A 13954-nucleotide genomic window follows, 5' to 3' on the forward strand; every position below is an offset into this window, starting at 1 on the left:
CTCTCTGATCAGCACCAGCATTGTGTCACAGGGCACAATCGCAAATCATACCCCGTGTGATCTGCTGCTGGCCCATCTCGCAACAGGGGAGCTCCACCCTCCTAGGCTACACCTCCTCTATGCAGCCAGTGCAGGCTTAAATAGGCCCAACCATGCGGCCTTCCATATCACCACACCCACCATCAGCCAAGATTGTGGCAGGGACACCAAGTCACTGCCACCACCATCATGGGTGATGGCAGGCATGTGCATGCACTCAGAGCACTAGTGCAATGGCACAGGAGGAGGCACAGGCTTAAATAGGCCTGGCCGTTCAACCTGCTGCATCTCCGCATCTTGGGTGATGGTGTGCATCTGCACAGAACGCACTTGTGCACTGATGCATGGCTGGGCCTATTTAAGCCTGCACCAGCTGCATGGGGGAGGCGAGCTGCTGAGGGCTCACTGCAGTCTGATGGTAGCCCTCAGAGTGAGTTAATACTGGGGTACAGGTAGAGCATGTTAAAACACACCATTGATTTATATAAACCACTATGTCTTTAACAATTTAGTTGGCATTAAAGCAGGGGGGATTTGAAGGGCCACCAGTTTCCCCATCCCAGGTGCACATTTAGGGAGCAATCCAAACCCAAAATCAGCCAGAATGAGGAGAGTGTGGAATAGTTGGGTCGCTGCCTTAATCTCAGCTCAGCCAAGACTAACCATCTGAAATCCCAGACTGCACCTTAGCCAGATATGTTGGTATAAGTCATCCATCCTGGCTCAGCTGGGGTAAGTCCCAAGAAAGAGACGTTCCAAGGGAGGGGAGAGAGTGGGACAGGGCAAGAGGAGACTTGTCCTGATTCCAAACCCCATTCAGGCCGGTCACATGACCTAGTAATTCAGCAGAAGTTATACTAGCACAGTGGCAGCTGGTGGCTCCACGTCAGTGGGGAAGTAGAATCCACTCTGGGTTTTAGTCTGAACTTTCAAGGAGCTGTCCAAGATGCTTGAACAGCTCCTTGAAAGTTTGGACTAAAACCCAGAATGGATTCCACTGCCCCACTGATGTGGAGCCATCAGCCACTTACATGGATTTACTCTAATTTAGCTGGATACAGGCCAGGATAATGAATATAATCTAAAATATTAGACAGACAGACAGAGACAGAGACAGACACACACACACACACACACACACACACACACACACAGAGAGAGAGAGAGAGAGAGGCAAATGTAAATTACCTGTTTCACTGCCAATTAAAGGTTGATTTGCAAAGTGCATGATCAGGTCTTTCAAACTTAAAAATTCATTAAAGCCAAACTTGTATGAAGACCCAGTGTACTCCACATGAAAATGTTTTACAGAATCTTTTGCTCTGAAATAAAAATAAAGCTGTTGAAATATTAAAAAATGCATTCTTCTTACCTTAGTTAGGAGAGTAAATTTTGTGTCAAGAGACAAGGTGAATCATCAGAGAAGACAATCCCTTTTATGTATGAGTGGCTTTCTCCCACCCAGCAACATATGGGCTCTCTCTGTCATCTGCCCATCACATCCCACCAATCACAAGAGTATGTTAGTTGCCCATTCTCTTCAGCCTCAGCAAGTCCAGTTTCATGTTCTATTGTCCCAAACATTCTGTTCACATGGCATACAACACAACCACAATGGATAGGCTGGTCTACACTGTGGTTCACATCTGAAATATATTGTTGCGAGACCAGACATTTAGACAGGAGATTGTTGATGGGACTATAAAATCTGCTGAAGACTGCCTAAATGGCACATTTTTTGTTAGGAAAACTACAGATGATGTGTCTCCATGGGAGCTAATTTTTAGACAATTATTTTTTAATACAGGCAAATGGTCCAAGAAGGCAGGGAGATGACTCATCCTTATTTTTCCGTCCTGAGACAGCCTGTTCAGCCAAGACAGTAAGAGCTACTTGATAATGGAAGTGTCTTCAAATGTTTAGCCAAAGTTTGCTTATGGGCAGTTTCCACTCATCTAGTCAATAGAGGTCAGGAAGGTGGCGGTTCATTGTCTCTGATAAACAGAGGTGATTGTAGTTTAAACAAGGGTCATCATTCATGCAAATTCCTTTCTGAAAATCCTGGGAACTGTAGGTTGTTAATGGTGCTGGGAATTGTAGCCCTGTGAGGTCAGCATCCTTAATAAACTACCGTTGCTAGGATTCTCCGTGACTGTTAACAAGGTATAACAGTGCTTTAAATGAGTGGTGTGGATGTGACCCTACTCAACCCTTTGTATGGGGCAACAGCCCTGTGAAAAGCAGCCAATGATGGTGTTAGTTGATCTCCAAACTCGGGCAGTTTTGTATTGGATAATGTAAGAAATAGTGAAGGTACTGTACCTTACTGAGAGAGAGAAAAGATCAGCCTTGCCATTGCTCTTCCTGAGGAGGTAGCTTCCATCAGTACCATTGGAAAGCAGAAGGGCCTCTGCTGCATGACGAGTAAGACTGTCATGGTACCACCTAACAAGACATCAAAACATCCTTTAAGAACCATATTGGCTATAGTAAGCTATAGAGAAAAATGGCTTTTCAGTTATGGAAATCTGATAGATGAAGAACAAGTAAAATTACAATAGAGGATGCTGGATCATATCTCCAGAGGGATAGCTGTGTTACTCTGCTACAGCAGAAACAACAGAGACTTAATAGCAGCTTTTATTATGGCAGAAGGTTTCATGAATTAGTGCCCACTAGATGCATGGAGTGTGATCCTCAATTGTAGGTATATATCAGGAGTGAGCAACAGGATCTGGCTGGTGGGCCAAATCTAGAGCTCTGCCACCCCCGCCCCATCTGGCCACCCACCTGTCAGTCACTTCTCATTACCAGGATTTCAGGTGACTCAACTTCCAAGGAAAGAATCAAGAGCACATTTTAAGTACAATCCCAATTCTTCCTTTCTTCCTTTGCAGGGGCAGTTTGCAAGCCTACAAAAGAAGCTTTTTGTAGCCCAAGCTTGAGTTCAAACCGGGGCTGCTAAAGAAGAATTGGGAGTACACTCTGAAGGTGTAATACTGATGCCAGGCCTTGGAAAGGTGGCCATGGTTTGCCCCAAATGGTAAGCCAACTTCCAACGCCTGGAATTAATTAGGCGCATGGGCTGGAGTTTTCCCACCACTGGTGTGTGTGTGTTTGTGTGTGTTCATAAAGGAAAAAAGTGTAAATTATGGAATACAAAAAGCATATAGTATGTGACAATTAGCAACATATGATGCTGCCTAATACAGAGTCAAACCACTGGTTCATCTAGCTCACTATTGCCTACACAGACTGGCAACAGCTCTCTAGGGTTTCAGGCTGGGTTCTCTCCCAGCCCTATCTGAAGATGCCAGGGATTAAGAGAGTATATATACATAAACTTGACCATATCTCCTTTCTAATATTATTCTGTTGTTTTTTTCTCAGTATGGCTTTCCATGTACAAAGTCCTGTATAATTCCTTATCTCATTTATCCTATCAAGTAAGCTAAGCTAAGGGATAGTAATTTGCCAAGGATCAAGATATTTTGCTGCCTGAGGCACATGCCCCTCCCAAATCAAGGTGCATGGGCAAGTTATTTTGGCACCTCAAACAGAAAATCTCACAAGCAGCTCCCCCCTTTCCTGGCAGTAAATACTATAATAAATACCTAGCAACTTGTTGGTCTTCCATGACACCTCAAATCAGCTGCCTAAGGCAGTCATCTTACTCTCCCTAATGGTTGGACCATCTCTGGTTTTATTTATTTTTAAGTATCATTACCCACCCCATAAGTCCAAGTGTGTGTTTGGAGGGATACAACAATGGAGCAGAAAATTATAAAAACAGATAAAACCATTATTATTATAAAATAAGTAAAACCATCCCAAATAGAACAGAACAGTATAAATTCAGCAAAAGAAGTGGGTCCCACAAAATAAAAACATCTTAGCTGTTAATACAGTTGCTGCCAATGTGTGAACCATTGGTTTCAAATTCTCAGACCAGCTTGGTGGATTTCTAAATCTGTATTTCCTGAAGTGTTCTCTTCAGAAAGCCATCTTATTGGTACATTTCCTCTTTTAGACAAACAAAGCATACTATATGAACTCAGTTACATAATTACATACCCTTATACACACACACACACACACACACCACACACACACAAAACACTACATGCAGCCAACATCAATATCAGTTTACATTTCGTAGACATCAAAGGGACCCAGCTCGGTAATTAGTGCAAGATGTTTTAGATATAAAACCAGTGTAACTGAACATAGAAACAGAAGCAGAGACCAAAGTTGTACTAGTATTCGTAGCCTAACATATCATGAATTATTTCTATGGTAACAACAGCAAAGAATCCAGTCATTTCAGTCTCACTATTTTGTTAAAGTCATATTTTAGCTATTCAGCATGCTTGGCCCAAAGCAGAATGTGATGGCAGCAGAATCAGGCCTGATGCCAAATCCCTATAAAGCAGGGAGTGCAGTGTTTTTTGTTAGGCCAAAACTATTTATTATTTTTCAGTAGTTTTAATCAGTGCTGGAATTATGGAGCAGGGGAGGGGAGGCAGGGCTTCCTGAATTAGCAAAGGGCAAATCTGTCCATTTTGGTTTCTCTACGCATTTCACCTCTTAACTTCAGTTCTCCGCATTTCTACATTAGTTTGCCAATTTTTTAAAAAACTAGTTCTCGTGAAAATTCAGCAGCATTTGAGTGCAGATGTCTCCCAATATACATATCTGTATGCACTTTTGCCTAATATAAACATTCTTGCAAAGCAGTTTCCCCATATGGAATGCATTTTTGTATGCTATTTTCAGTAATATATGCATTTTTTGTGCACATTACTTGGGTAGAAAACTGCATTTCAAAATCTGAAGAAGTGCAAATTTTCAAGCCTGGCTGCGTTTCACTTTGCATATTGTTTCAGAAAATGTGAATTGGGTCTATAAATGCAAACTGAACCAGTTTCTCTATCTGTACCCGGAGCAAAATCTATGAGTTCCCCACTCCTGCCTGCCCAGTTTGCGTTTTAAACCACCTATCTTACTTTACAGGGAATTGGGTTGGTTGCTGCAGTCACATAGAGTTACATACCCTTAATAATGTTGCTTTACATTTTAAACTTTAATAAAGCAGGGATGGGGAACCTGCTAGGTTCTACTATTATTGTTGAGATTTTTAATGTTTTAATGTAATTATATGTTTTTATTTTGTACATCACCCAGAGTGGCTGAACAACCAGCCAGATGGGCGACTAATAAATCTAATAAATCTAATGTAAATCTAACCCTCCAGATGTTGCTGGACGAAAACTCTCCTCATTCCTGATCATTGGCCATGATGGCTGGGGCTGTGGGAGTTGTAGTCCAGCAATATCAAGAGGGCCACAATATAAGGATCTTTTTTTAAAAAAATAGTGGGTTTTGTTTGTTTGGTACCCCTTAAGTCTGTCATATTGCAGTATATGAGAAATTAGCATAAAATGCTGAAGAATTTTCATGAGAATTATCTTTTTTAAATGGCAAATTGCTGCAGAAATGTGGATAACTGAATTTAAGATTGGGAAAATGAGAAACAGAGAGAATTAAAACTGATAAACCCTTCCATCTCTACTTGGAAGTAACTCCCACTATATTCAGTGGGACTTACTCTCAAGTACATAGGATTGCTGCCTTATCCAAGTTTACACATGCATTTAAAACTATCCAGCTCATTTGGAGATAGAATGCAACTGGCAAGCTGCTTAGGCAAAAATATCAACTGCTTTCACAGTAATTAGTTACGGATTAGACAAACAGGTATATGTTGTGGAAAATAAAAACTGGCAAAGGGAAAATGGGGCCGAAATTGACCAGTTTTCTCAGGATATCTGGGCTGATAAAAACAGAAGGGAATAGAAAAAAGGAAGGCCAAACAAGAGATGGATTGATTCCATAAAGGAAGTCACAGACCTGAATTTACAAAATCTGAACAGGATGGTTTATAACAGATGCTATTAGAGCTCACTGATCCATACGGTCGCCAAAAGTCGAAACTGACTTGAAGGCACATAATAACAACAAAAAAACAAATTCTTCCCAGTACAAATCAGCCATGAAATGCATAACAATATCGTGTTTAATTACATTTGGCAGCACCCCTAAACCTGCTTATTGTAGCCAAAGAAAGGAAGACCCAACCAAAAGGAAGGAAATCATTTTTTCAACTGTAATTAAAAAAACTGCATATTAGTTCCTAACTCATCTGTGTGTTCTTTCAACCATAAAATATATTTTGATGCTATAAAATTGTATATGTTGTTAAGGACAACAGCATAAAGTTTAATACTGTCACAGGTTCCTGAGGAGAAAAAAACCCTGCGAAAAATCATCTCAGACCTGCCCCTGCTCTGAGTAACAGGCAGGACCATTTTAGTACTGTCAGATGGAGCATACTTTATTGAGCATGCATCCTGATTTGTTTGCAGAGAGCTTAGAAGACTTCACTATTGAGCGTTCATTCCAAATTGTTTGTGGGGGCGTTAGACAATGTTGCATAAAGCAAATGTTATCCCACATTTTCCACTGCATTTACCCATCACTTTCCTTATTGCAAAAAATCTGAACTTTTGAGGAAGCGGGTATATCATGCAAGAGCTCCAAATCGAGTTTCATTGTGCAACCTGAGTTTGCTAGCATGTGATTGAATCCCTAAAAACTGCAACAGTCTGGAAGTACCCACAGATAAAAAGGCTCAACTTTTTTAATCAAATTGACAAGACGGTCTGTCACCCTTCAGTGGTAGTGAAAATGAAATCACCATTTAGCAAACTGCTAAATCCAAATGTTGGGAAACTGTGATTTTCTTTTCTGATCAAGCTCATTTATCATTTTTATTTTGCTGTAAGGATTATATATTCACTTATTCCTTTTTCATTTATTTATCATATTTTTTAGCTTACCCTTCATCACGTGATTTCAGGACAGGTTACAGTACAATTTAAAATACAACAATTTCATTTTTTTAAAAAATACAACCACTTAGAAATAAATTAAGGGCAGATCGAAACATAACACATCACTAAAAATCTCCATTGTCACACTCGCACATGGAGCCACCCACTCCTCTTCATTGCCGTGGACAAAAGTCCAGCTAGGCTTTCTCTGTTGGTGAAACACCAACAGCATCAGCAGCAGTCATACATCCAGGGGTAGAACATTCCATAATGTTTGCCTTCATGTCTCAAGAATCACTTTCGTATGCTTGTGACATTCCTATAAGCCTCACTTCTCACCTGTGCTATTTTAAACACCCTCCTTTTTTCTTCCTGGCCTTTCTCACCACAGGTGAGTGGTAGAGCATCTGGTTTTCATGCATCTCCAGGGATGGCTGGGAATGTTTATACAATAATAAAAGCAAGGAAAATACATTACCCAGCTATTTCCCACCCAGTAGCAGTCAGATATTTGGTCTGTTGGAATACTGTAGGAAAAAAATTGGGGGCATCTTCCCTTCAAACAGTGCGATCTTTCCCTTGCTAACCTGAAACTAAAGTGGCTTATTTTGGAATAAAATTGTTTTGATGAGGCTGAAAAGCTGAAATAATCCATTGCTCAGAAGAAATATGTTAAACCAAGACAGACTATTTTCAAAGTCTGATGTAAATCTATCTACAAAATACTTTTTTGAAATTCAAAATTATATACATACCAATTTAAGTTGTAAGATTCATATTAGAATAAGGAAATTGGCTGCAATCACATTCCAATCACATTCTGCTCAAGGATGTAATGGGGGCCTCAGGTCTCAGACAGACCTGTTAGTATTTTACATTTGGAACTGCTTTCAGCCACAAAGTGACAGCACGCCAGACAAATCTGATCCTTCCTACCATCCTTGCTTGCTTCTTGTTGCCTTCCAGATGTTGCTGGATGACAGCTCTCATAATCCCTAACCATTGGCCATGCTAGCTGGGGCTGATGGGAGCTGGAATCCAAAAACATCTCTGGATAGCACATTGGCTATCTCATCCTCAATGACTCTTTTCTGAACACAGGTCAGTGAGAACATTCTGTATGTTACTGCTGAAAGTGGAGCTTAAGCCTTCACATTTGTAATTACAGTAGCACCCCCTCTCTGCTCAAACCGATTAACAGTTGCAGCTACTAGCCTCCATCTCACTGTTGACTTGGCTTGCTATCTTCTCAGCCCAATCCTACTGGCTTTACCCCTAAGTGTACCAAATATTGGAAACTACATTCATCCCAGTTCATGATACCCTTGGCTAACCGCACTTTCAGTAGGGACTCAGAACAGAAATCATGCATGGTTCTATAATGCCAAGCAACACAGGACATGGAATAGGAAGACAGCAAGCTGCCTCATACCGAGTCAGATCACTGGACAATCCAGCGCTGTATTGTCTATACTGACTGGCAGAAGCTCTTTGACATTTCAGACTGGGGGCATTCCCAACCCTAACTGGAGCTGCCGGGCATTGAAGCTTGGACCTCCTGCATGCAAGGAGGCCATTATGACAAGGACACTGCTTTATATACCAGGTCAGATTTTTTTCCCATGTAGTCAAGTATTGTCTGTCACTGACTACTGACTGTGGCACTCCAGAGCCTCATGACAGTAGGTTCCATTATCTTGATCCTCTTAACTGGAAGTAAAGCCTGTGCTTTACCACTGAGCTCTAACCCCCTCCCCCAAGTTGGACAGTGATGTGGGATGGATTTGGGGGGGGTGATTTTCCAGCGCTCTGGTTTTCTGACTGAAAATTTCCCATTTTGTAACTGCATTAGTAACAATGAATGGATGCCAACTGCAAATATAATATTAGTCAAGCTTGGCAGCTTCAAAGTTTTTAGCTTTCTTTACTTTGTTTTCTGATGCAAATTAGCTTATTTTCCATACAACTCGCATCACTGAACTTGGGTGATCATTTTTGGCCTGGATAGATGGATGAACCCTGGAGAATCTTGGGGTCCTTACTCCAGGGACCACGGGGCTTATGGTTTGAGGCTAGTCCTTTTCCTAAAGAGCTACCAGAAAGGCACTTGTGTGTTGAGGCCCTAGATCTCCTTTCAGGTGTAGAAGGGGATAAGGTGTTCATCCCTGCAAATGGCAGACATTAGGAAGCTTCTAGACTGGCAAGGCCTTCTCCTCTTGCCTGCTCAATAAAAAAGTACTTTCTGCATGCTGCAGTTCTACACCTGACATCAAGGACCTTGAACTGAAAAACATACCTCCAGATCTCGATTTGGATACAGTCTTGTACTGATATCTTGTGAAATTTGGCTGGCTGAAGCAGACAACTGCATGTTAGACTCTATGACCATCAGAGTTTGAGCAGCCAGATTTCTGCGGTTCATTGAAAATGGTTAGCTGAGGCGATACATGGTGGTGAGTTGCTCTGTTTCTTATTATCTAGTTTCATTGTGCAGTGACTACAAAAGTAGCTGAATGAGGGGAGGTAGATTGCCAGAATCCATCAAATATATTTATCACTAGAGGCGGCCATCCCTGCTCACTTCACTCACCAATCTTGCCCACACCCCACCTTACAGCACCTCAAGCCCTCCCTCCACTCCATCTACCAGGTACCCCTTAACAGCCCTCATCCCCACCGCCTCTTCCAGGTGCCCCTAGCCCTCCCCTCTCCCCTCTCCTTTCACCAACCCCACCCCACATAGGTTGCCAGAGGCCCACACACACATGGGTCACAGAAACTCTCCCCCCTTCCCCCCACAGCTCACCAAACCTCCCCCTTTCCTCCATGTGTCGCCAAATTTCTCCCTGCCCTCTCCACAGGCCACCAAACCTCCCCCTACTCCCCCCTCTCCCCGCTGCTCCCTCTCTCACCACTGCTACCATCACTGCCACGGTTTGCCTCACCTTGCCCTCCTCACCTTTAAGCATCATGCTGTCTGTGAATGCGTCAGCACAGTCGCGCCTGCACAGAAGCATTGACAGGTAGCATGACACTTACAAAAATATAATATAGTAAGATATATGATACTAGAAACATCTTAGCTGTACATATAGAAAAAGGTATATGAGAGAGAGGCAAAGAATGAAGCCACAGCAAGACTTGGCATATAACTGTTGTAGACACAGTGAAAAGAGAAAGTAGTGGTGCCACTAATTATATGGAAGCAACATGGCACACTTTTTAAATTACTGGTTGTCTTTGAACATATTACTACGATAATCTGTGACTCATTCTCAGCGTTTACATGTGCTGTTGAAACTGACTTGTGAAATATGTGGTTGTGGTTGTTCCCTAGTACATGAGTTGTCTCTCCAGATTGGTCAATATAACTTCATATCTCTCAGGTTTCACAAAGTAGGTAGAATATGGCCTTTGCATTGAACCAAATCAGTTTCATACCTACCTTGGTTATTATCTGCCTTACAGAGCAAGGCTATGTACCTCTTGTTGTGGTCTGGAAATCTCACTATTGCAGCCATAAATAGTTCTATATTTTGCAGATCTGTTTTACTCATGGCCTTTCCAGTCAATCAATGTATATATAGGCTTAACCATATAATCAGTCAAAGAGTGCCCCTGTCTATTTTAGCCCCTGAATGCTAGGTGACCATGTGCCCTATTTTACAGGGGACAGTCCCTGTTTGAAGGTCTCCTCTCTTTGAAGGGCTGTCCAATCCAAGTGTGATTTAAAGATCAAGAACTATAAGAAGAGAGGGCAGCAGACCTTAAGTATACTTGGTGATGGAAATTGCAGTCAAAGAGTTATAGAAATAAATCAGTGAATGAATGATGAAGTGGCAATGCTAGAATGTGAGTTGTCTGTTACAGGCCTAGTTGTTGATTTAGCATACCACTGTTGGCAATCTTTTAAAAAGCCAAAATCTTTATCTGTGATGGGTGATCATTCTTCCATTTCTATTTTCAATCCAGCTGACAAAAGAAAAAAGGAAGTAATCACAAATCAAGTGGTGATCTGAAAGGTTAAAACAGCCATCATTTCTGCAGGCTCTCTGCTACTTCACAGAAAAGTTGCTGAGGTCAAGGAGATGGTTGTCACTGAGGTTTACAAGAAGATGTTTAATGTTTCCTCATTTGGTCAATTCTGTGATTTCTACCTACTGACCAAAAAGAAATGGAAAATTCAGTCCAAATGCAGCTGTCCTTGGTCATACTATTGCTGGTCATACTATCGCTTAGAGATACTTGCTACTCTACAGGAAAGTCACTGAGGCCAAGAAGATGATGTCACTGCAGTTTCTAAGAAGATTTTAAAGATTTCCTCATTTAGAAATGACAGAATATGGGAAATGATGTCCAAAAGTAATAGTGCTATGCATCCATGGATATAGATGTGGGGGTGGGGACAGACAGTGAGGCTCAAAGTTCATAAAATGCAAGTAGGTCAGCCTGTGAAATTTCTGTGGAAAGCTCAAATGTGGAAGATAAACACAGTGACCATTTGCAACAGCAATAACTGATAACTGATGATAACACAATCCTCTTAGCTCTTCTGTGGTAACATAACGCCTATAGTGAAAGAAAAAAACTTTGGTATTGATTAAGCCCTAATCCTTATCTTGCAATTCCTTATAACTAATGCATGAACGCCTCTAAAAGCTCATGAAAGAGATTGTGAGTTTGTTTCTATGTGCCAATTAGGATGATACCAGAAGAGAGTACACACATACTGAAGGAGACAAACACACACACACACAAAGTGTGTGATATCTTAGTGCCCCTGTCTTTTATTTATTTAATTTATTTATTAGATTTATATCCTACCCTTCCTCCCAGTAGGAGCCCATTAGTCATTAAGGTGCCCTGAGACTCTTTGTATCAAGGCAGGTTTCCACTCCTTTTTATGAGATACGGTTGGAAGCTTCTGTTTTGCTTTTCAAAAGCTACTTACAACTTACAAGCATGCAAAGATAATAACTATAGTTTACCCAAGCAAATGTAATGTTGCTCAATTACATTGCTATTATTTGCTGGTGTATATGACAGGCTGTCTCCTTAAAAGCTTTGTTCACAAAAACATATTCAGTCCTTACTTGATGGGAGGCTGGAAAAAGCATGTGATAAATAAATCATAAATAAAATGCTTTCTTAGCTCATGCAAAAGGCACAAGTGTCCAAACTCACAAATGCCTAATTATATAGTAACTCTCTCTTTATTCCTAGTATCACTTAAATACAGCGTTTTCCCTCTCTGGTTATTGTTGTTGTTGTTGTTATTACTATTAATATTAATTAGATTTATATCCCGCCCTTTCTCCCAGTAGTAGTTCAGGGCAGCAAACAAAAGCACTAAAACACTTTAACACATCATAAAAAATGACTTTAAAATATATTAACACAAAACCACCATTAAAAACATATTAAAACAAAACATCTTTAAAAACATTTTTAAAAGCTTTAAAAACTTATTTTTTTTAAAAAAGAAGGTTTAAAAACATATTAAAAAGCAGTTCCAACACAGACGCACACTGGGATAAGGGCTCTACTTAAAAGGCTTTTTGAAAGAGGAAGGTCTTCAGTAGGCGCCAGAAATATAAAAGAGATGGTACCTGTCTAATACTTAAGGGGAGGGAATTCCAAAGGGTAGGTCCCACTATACTAAAGGTCCATTTCCTATGTTGTGGAGAACGGACTTCCTGATAAGATGGTATCCGTAGGAGGCCCTCACCTGCAGAGCACAGTGATTGACTGGGCATATAAGGGATAAGATGGTCTTTCAGGTATCCTGGTCCCGAGCTGTATAGGGCTTTGTACACCAAAACTAGAACCTTGAACTTAGCCTGGTAGCTAATATGTAATAGGTAGCTAATAGGTAGCTAATCGCTGCCACATTTTGCACCAGCTGCAGCTTAGAATCATAGAATCATAGAATGGTAAAAAAAAGCTGGTAAAAAGCAGTCCTAGACACTGAGGTCACCCGAACCTCTAGCAAGCCTCTGGTTTTCACAACTCCACATTCCCATAGCATCTCCTTGCTGACTTTGATCCTCCAGAAAAATGAACAAGATTGGCATTTCTTCTCATTGCCATTAGTTGAAGCAGGGTTGCAGTGAGATTATATATTTCACTTGGTTTCTAAATTCTGAGTGCTTCCAAACTGCTGATATTTTCAGGTGGGGTTCAATCATATAGTGGCAAATTCAAGTTGCAGAATTATTGATGATTTGGAGGTCTTGTGCCACAAACCTGCTTCCGCAAAAGATCAGACTTTTTGCAATAAATGATAGGGAAACGCACTGGAAAGTGTGGGATTAACACTTGATGCAGTATCATCTAACTTCCTCACAAACAAATCAAAATGAATGCTCATTAAATAGTCAACATTTACAGACGTTTATCCCTTTTGTCTAGGCCTTTTCACAGGAAATCACATGGTAGCTTATGACATTTTAGGGAATTTTCTTGTGTAGAGGAGCATTCAGTCACATGACCTGCCCCACCTGTAGTCTGAAGTGGTGAAGTGAACCTTCAATGTGTGGGCCTAATTAGGTCTTCCTTGTCTCTCCATTTGGCCCATGAGACTGTGTTGGCCCAGCCATGCCCACCTGCCATATATATATATATATATATACATATATATATATATACATATATATACATCATATAAACACCACCTCAGTGGGAACTAGATTTTAGTCTTACAAGACGTAATGTGGCATATTTTCCAGCTGGCTATGTGGCAGATGTGATCTACCTAAGGCTCTGGGCACTAGCAGAAGAGATCACACACACAGACACACACATTTGTACCTTTAGGGATACTGCCTGCTGCAGCTCTAGCTGCTTAGTGCCAAATTTCCTTAGGAGCCTATGTATCTACTCCAGGCAATTGGTATTCAAAGGCATTCAGAGGCTATAGAAGCTGAGGGGAAAGAGTGGCTTATTGCCACACAAAAATGGTTTAATTCAATCATCGCTTTCCACATCTCCAAACCATAGTAACTAAGGTACCACCATTCGGT

At 41.0% G+C, this 13954-nt stretch overlaps 1 protein-coding gene across 1 annotated transcript in view; it reads right to left on the bottom strand.

Annotated features, from left to right (window-relative positions):
* The window catches only part of DAPP1 (dual adaptor of phosphotyrosine and 3-phosphoinositides 1), a 38393-nt gene that overhangs the window by 22629 nt on the left and 1810 nt on the right, over nucleotides 1-13954 (bottom strand). The window contains exons 2-3 of the mRNA XM_061582876.1: nucleotides 2362-2484; nucleotides 1228-1361 (exon numbers count right to left, since the gene is read on the bottom strand). Coding sequence (XP_061438860.1) covers nucleotides 1228-1361; nucleotides 2362-2484 — 257 coding nt within the window. The remainder of the gene's footprint in view (nucleotides 1-1227; nucleotides 1362-2361; nucleotides 2485-13954) is intronic.

This window comes from Rhineura floridana, chromosome 9, assembly GCF_030035675.1.
Source record: "Rhineura floridana isolate rRhiFlo1 chromosome 9, rRhiFlo1.hap2, whole genome shotgun sequence".
NCBI classification, from domain to species: domain Eukaryota; kingdom Metazoa; phylum Chordata; class Lepidosauria; order Squamata; family Rhineuridae; genus Rhineura; species Rhineura floridana.